General features: G+C 32.8%; 1 protein-coding gene and 1 pseudogene across 1 annotated transcript; both read right to left on the bottom strand.

Moving 5' to 3' along the window:
- Positions 1–2963: 2963 nt before the first annotated feature.
- LOC125859329 (probable CCR4-associated factor 1 homolog 11) lies at positions 2964–4896 on the bottom strand (annotated as a pseudogene).
- Positions 4897–6332: 1436 nt separating this feature from the next.
- On the bottom strand, positions 6333–7157 carry LOC125871160 (probable CCR4-associated factor 1 homolog 9). The gene has a single exon (XM_049551758.1). The coding sequence runs from the start codon at positions 7155–7157 to the stop codon at positions 6333–6335; it is 825 nt and encodes a 274-aa protein (XP_049407715.1).
- Positions 7158–7391: the final 234 nt, after the last annotated feature.

The following is a 7391-nucleotide window of genomic DNA, read 5'->3' as shown; positions in this document are numbered from 1 at the left end:
TGTTGAAAGTTTAGTCGTAGTTTTCTGTTGGCAGTTGACCTAGTCTTTAGGAGTTTTAATTCTTTTTAATTGCAGCAGTTTGCAGGTTGTTTTGATTTTTAGGAATTAGTGGAGTAAAGAGTTATGCTTGCTTTAGGAGTCATGTGCTCTATTTTTTTGGAGTAAGTTGATAATAGGACTGATATGTGTCCTGTTTAAATGGATTATCTGTTAAGTATTTGCCTATATATAGGCTTGAAGTCATGAATAAAACAACTAAGTTCTCCAGCAAATTCTTTTCTCTTCTTATGTATTCTTTGTTTTTCTCCTTCTAAATTCTCTATCAAGGATTGCTACTTATAAAGGTCTCAGTCCTAGCTAATGGGTGAGCCTTCATCCTTATGTCTAATCGGTGCTAAGTAATACTCTCAAGTCTCAACTAAATTATATTGGTAAATTGTGCAATACTGATAATACTGGATAGCTCAAAAATAGTGAAATAATAAATGTTTTATCTGGAAGCATCATATAAATGTGGAATTGAAATATTGAAGGTACAATTGATCATAACAAATTCTATCATCCTGAATAATACTTGTAATTTAAGTAACACAATTTCAAAGACATGAATATTTCCTATTCCGAGGGATTAGAAAAATAACCTTATAAAACATTATATTTTAGGTAAAACATGTATTCATGGACTGTTTATGAAAAATAATTGAAATAAGATTTAATTCATGCTTTTCATATGAATCCTAAGTTCTATAAAATTTGATTAACTGAAGAACAAAGTTTTCTTGGAGATTTAATGGAAGAAAATATATCCATCAATGAAATCCCATATACCTGAAATGGAAAACCTTGCTAAAATTTAGGGATTCTTGGAGAAAAAGCTCTAGACTTGGATCTTTTATAGCTTGACCTTGAGAAACCCTTCTATGGAGTTCTTGGAGATGAAGTTTTTCGTAACTTATAAATCTGAACGAATAGGGCTTTTAGGAGAGGTTAATAGACGTGGATTAGGGTTATGGGATGAGGAAAGGACAAAAACACCCCTCTTAGAATGTGAAAAGAAGAGAAAACTTAAGAATTTCGAAGAAACTTGTGTGGTGCGCAACTTAAAACTACTTCACACGGCACTTCGCACAACTTTAATTAACAGTAGCACTGACCTTGCCACGCGGCGGGCATATACTTCGTGTGGCGAATCACATAGAATATGTAGTACTTAGTAAAATGGGCATAACTTTTAGCAGAAAGCTTGGATTGACAAACGATTGAATGTGCTGGAAAGAAGGCTTCACGACCTTTCATTTTCTTGGTATTAGGCCACAAAACTCTTCATATATTAGGTGGTAGGATTGATTGAAGTTGATCCTTGAATGAACTTACGAGAAAAACTTAATCGTTAGGGAACCTCTCAACTCGACTTTGTGCTAAAGGTTCATTATAACCTTAACTCACATCCAAAGCACTTCTTATACTTAGGAATTGACCTTAACATATATGAACAAGTTGTATACCACCAGACCCAAATACACTTATGACATTCTAAGAATAGAATTGTGTGGTGTTACATCAACTCGGTGAAATCAACTGAGTTAATCTCTGAAACCTAATTCTCTCCGAAGTTAATCCCATGGTTGATAAGGAGCTATATTGAGTCTCGCACGTGTTGAACACACTTCAAATTGTGGTTTTTCTTTTCCCTTTTTTTTATCTTTAGTATCCTATATGTGTTGATTTTTTGTTTAAACCTACACTCAATTTCAACAGCTTTTGTGTGTACATGTTGGGCAAGAAAATCACTTGGAGCTCTCAAGGTTCTAGCAAAAGTTGCAAGCTTTAATAAGAGGGCAAAATGTTTGAAAGTGAACAAAAATTACCCTCTAATGCATGCAATTTCTTGTTTGCATGGTGGCTATCGATTTGGCAGAATTTAGTAACTTTAACTCAAATTTCAGTACATATATAAATAGAGGGAATAAGTTGAACTATTTTTTATAATTTTACAACTTATATTTTCTATATTAGTCCTATGATTTTTTTTAAATATTTAAAATACTTCTAAATATGTAAACAATGGTACTTTTGTGCAAGTTTTCTTTCTATTTTTTCATATAGTAGTCTTGATAAACAAACGATATCAATATAACTTCATTAGTCGAGTCTTAGAATAGTAAAATGAATGTAGATCTTAAAAAAAAGAAGAATGTAGACCTTATTTTTATTTTTATAGGGTAATGATATTTCCAAATGAAGGGAATAATTTTAACTATTTCTAAATTTTTACTACTACCTTCATCCACTTTTAATTGCACGATTTCCTTTATTAGAGCAAACAATAAGAACATTGACTAACATTTTACGATATATTTTTCATCATATTAATATACAAAAAAAATGACAATTTATAGTACTTTTTGAATATTTAAATTTTTTGTTTAACATATGGAATTAATGTAATCTAGTTTAACTTTGAAAATTAGTCAAATTGACTTTCGAAAAACGCAACATGACAATTAAAAATGGACGGAGAAAATAGTTATATAGTTTTCCTTATAAGTCCTATGATTTTTTTAAATATTTAAAATACTTCGAAATATAGAAGCAACTTTTCTTTGTATGATTGCATGTAATTTTGACAAACAACAAATAACAATATCAAAATTTCGAACAACATAAAGTCGTAGGTTGAAATAATAGTAATAATAATAATGAAAAATAATTTCATATAATTCATTCCACAAAGGATTAAGTTGTAATTAAATTGATCATTCTACATCGAATGTATTTAAATGCATTTCAATCTTGTGATCTTACAAATATCATATCACACAAATTGAAACGAGAAAGTTTATCGGCTTAGTACTAGATTGTGTCATATAACTTGTATCTTACCATATCAATACATCTTTAATTAATTTAACTATAGATAATCAATTGGATCCACAAACAATTACTACTAATCAAATTGATCTTTAATTACGTTTCAAAGTTAGTCCATGCAAAACACCGGCGTCTGGCACACCATTTACAAAATAATCATTTCTCATCTTATAAAAGAGGTGACATGTCAACAAACTATCTGAACCGGCCTGATGTTGCCACCCGGACCAAACCGAGTTGTNTTGTGTCATATAACTTGTATCTTACCATATCAATACATCTTTAATTAATTTAACTATAGATAATCAATTGGATCCACAAACAATTACTACTAATCAAATTGATCTTTAATTACGCTTCAAAGTTAATCCATGCAAAACATCGCCGTCTGGCACACCATTTACAAAATAATCATTTCTCATATTATAAAAGTGGTGACATGGCAACAAACTATCTAAACCGGCCTGATGTTGCCTCCCAGCCACCCGGACTAAACTGAGTTGTCCTGCCACCGGGTCTAAACCACCATAAAGATTATGAAAATGCCTCATCAAACACTTCACATCATATAATTTACCTTCGAAAAACATCTTTACAAAGTCGTAAAACACATCTAAACTATCTGAAAGATTTCGACCCCTGAGAATCTTCAACAAGTACCCGTTATCATTCGCGCCTTGTAACGTTACCCAACTTCACTGAATCATTACATACAAGTCCCGACGACATCAACAACTCACCAAAATCAATTGATCTAATCCCAAATTCCAGATTCCTTTCGAAGTCAATCCCAATGTTAACAAGGAGCTTGATTGAAGCCTCTGCGTATTGATCACGGTTCGGATCGAAATCGGAAAAGTTGAACTGCCATAGAACCCGAAACTGTTCACCTTCAATTACCAATTTCGGCAAGTTCCCGTTAGTATCAGAAAGGGTAATCCCAACCTGAATAAGCTTCAATTCATCGACATTATAAAATTGACTGTGTCAGTCTTAATTAGTCTAACGGGTGACCCTTAAAACCTACGTTGGCACATAGTTCTGAGACTTAAGGATTGCTACTAAAGGTCTCAGCCCTAGCTAATGGGTGAGCCTTCATCCCTATGTCTACTTGCTGCTAGGTAATACTCTCAACTGAATTATACTGGTAAACTGTATAATACCGATAGTATTGGATAGCTCAAAAATAGTGAAATAATAAATGTTTTATCCGAAAGCATCATATACATGTGGAATGGAAAACCTTGCTAAATTTTAGGAATCTTGGAGAAAAAGTTTTGGACTTGGATCTTTTATAGCTTGACCTTGAGAAACCCTTTTATGGAGTTCTTGGAGATGAAGTTTGTCGTAACTTATGAAATCTGAACGAATAAGGCTTTTGGGAGAGGTTAATAGACATGGATTAGAGTTATGGGATGAGAAAAGGACAAAAACCCCTCTTAAAACGTTAAAAGAAGAGAAAACTAAAGAATTTCGAAGAAACGCGCGTGATGCGTAACTGACAACTACTTCGCGCAACCTCAATAGTAGCACTGACCTTGTCGCGCGGTGGGCATGTACTTCGCGTGGCGAATCGCATAGAATACACAGTACCCAGTAAAATGGGCATAACTTTTAGCACAAAGCTTGGATTAATGAACGGTCGAAGGCGCTGGAAAAAAGGCCTCACGACCTTCCATTTTCTTAGTATTAGGCCAAAAAACTCTTCATATGTTAGGTGATAGGATTGATTGAAGTTGATCATTGAATGAACTTACAAGAATAAATTAATCGTTAGGGAAACTCTCAACTCGACTTTGTGTTAAAGGTTCATTATGACCTTAACTCACATCCAAAGCACTTCTTATACTTAGGGATTGACCTTAACATATATATATGAATAAGTAGTATACCAACGAACCCAAGTTGATACACTTATGACGACCGATTCACATCCTAAAAAAAGGTTGTGAGGTGTTACATCAACTCGGTTAAATCAATCTGAGTTAATCTCCGAAACATAGTTCTCTTCAAAGTTAATCTCATGGTTGATAAGGAGCTAGATTGAGTCTCGCACGTGTTGATTACACTTCAAATTGTGATTTTTCTTTTCCCTTTTTTTCTTCTTTAGTCTCCTATATATGTTGATATCCTTTGTTTAATCCTACACTCAATTTCAACGGCTTTTGTGTGTACATGTTGGGCAAGTTTTAATAAGAGGGCACAATGTTCGAAAGCAAGCAAAAATTACCCTCCAATGCATGCAATTTCTTGCCTGCATGGTAGCTATTGATTTGACAGAATTTAGTAACTTTAACTCAGATTTTAGCACAAACATAAATTATTGTATAGTCTCTTTTGAAAACATCAGATAAAAGCAAAACTACACAAAAATTATAATTATACATAAATTTCAACAGTTTATACTTATCCGGCGGAGACAACAACATATAATTCCAAATGGAGGGAAGAATTTGAACTATTTTTATAATTTTACTACTTATATAGTTTTCTATATCAGTCCTATGATTTTTTTAAAATATTTAAAATACTTCCAAATAAGTAAACAATTGTACTTCAGTGTAAGCTTTCTTTCTATTTTTTCATATAGTAGTCTTGATAAACAACGATAGCAATATAATTTCATTAGTTGAGTCTTAGAATAGTAAAATGAACGTAGATCTTAAGAAAAAAAAAGAATGTAGACCTTATTTTTATTTTTATAGGGTAATGATATTTCCAAATGAAGGGAATAACTTTAACTATTTTTAAAATTTGACTACTACTTCCGTCCATTTTTAATTGCATGATTTCCCTTTTTAGAGTCAAACAATAAGAACTTTAACTAACATTTTATGATGTATTTTTTCATCATATTAATATGCAAAAAAATGACAATTTATAGTACTTTTTGAATATTAAATTTTTTTGTTTAACATATCAAATTAATGTAATCTAATTTAACTTTGAAAATTAGTCAAATTGACTTTCGAAAAGCATAACATAACAATTAAACATGGACAGAGGGAATAGTTATATAGTTTTCCTTGTTAGTCCTATGATTTTTTTTTTAATATTTAAAATACTTCGAAATATAGAAGAAAGTTTTCTTTGTATGATTGCATATAATTTTGATAAACAACAAATAACAATATCAAAATTTCGAACAACATGAAGTCGTAGGTTGAAATAATAGTAATAATAATAATGAAGAATAATTCCATATAATTCATTCCACAAAGGATTAAGTTGTAATTAAATTGATCATTGTACATCAAATGTATCAAAATGTATTTCAATCTTGTTATCTTAGAAATATCAGATCACAAGATTGAAAACGAGAAAGTTTACCGGCTTAGTACTAGATTGTGTCACATAACTTGTATCTTACCAAATCAATACACCTTTAATTGATTTAACTATAGATAATCAATTGGATCCACAAACAATTACTACTAATCAAATTGATCTTTAATCACGCTTCAAGTTAATCCATGCAAAACGCCAGTGTCTGGCACGCCTTTTACAAAATAACTATTTCTCATCTTATAAAAGACGTGACATGTCAACAAACTATCTGAACCGGCCTGATGTTGCCTCCCAGCCACCCGGACCAAACCGAGTTGTCCCGCCACCCGGTCTAAACCGCCATGAAGATTAGGAAAAGGCATCATCAAACACTTCACATCATATAATTTACCTCCGAAAAATACCTTAACAAAATCGTAAAACACATCTAAACTATCTGGAAGATTCCGACCCCTGAGAATCTTCAACAAGTACCCGATATCATTCGCGCCTTGAAATGTTACCCAACTCACAGAATCATTACATACAAGTCCCGACGACATCAACAACTCACCAAAATCAATTGATCTAATCCCAAATTTTAGATTCCTTTCGAAGTCAATCCCACTGTTAACAAGGAGCTGGATTGAAGCCTCTGCGTATCGATCACGATTCCGATCGAAATCGGAAAAGTTGAACTGCCATAGAACCCGAAACCGTTTCCCTTGAATCACCAATTCCGGCAAGTTCCCATTAGCATCAGAAAGGGTAATCCCAACCTGAATAAGCTTCAATTCATCGACATTCGATTTCAACAGATTATACTTCTCCGCCGGAGACTGCTTCGAAAAGGGTACCGGAGAATGGTAGATGATGCCGGGATACTCTGTATCCATGGATATACAGGGGAATTCATCAATTAAATCAGAAATATCATCGAATGCTTCATTGAGATTATCAGCCCATACTTCTCGAATCATAATCGGGTATGGATTCGGATCTACTCCATTAACAGCCATGATTGAAAATTCACCAAGATTTTGAGATGGGTATACAGAAAAACGAAAATAAATTCTGGGTTTCGAAGGAATAGTCGAGATATGAAATGGGTATAACCCAAAAACGAAAATGAATTCTGGGTTTTGATGGAAGTGTAGAAAGAGCTGATTTTATTGGAAGAGAAGAGAACCTAAAAGGGAAATAAATTGATGATGTTACCAAATGGAGGGAATAATTTGAAATATTTTTTAAAA

This window comes from Solanum stenotomum, chromosome 1, assembly GCF_019186545.1.
Source record: "Solanum stenotomum isolate F172 chromosome 1, ASM1918654v1, whole genome shotgun sequence".
NCBI classification, from domain to species: Eukaryota; Viridiplantae; Streptophyta; class Magnoliopsida; order Solanales; family Solanaceae; genus Solanum; species Solanum stenotomum.
The sequence above is the reverse complement of the archived record's forward strand: the minus strand, read 5'-3'. Positions and strand labels throughout refer to the sequence as shown.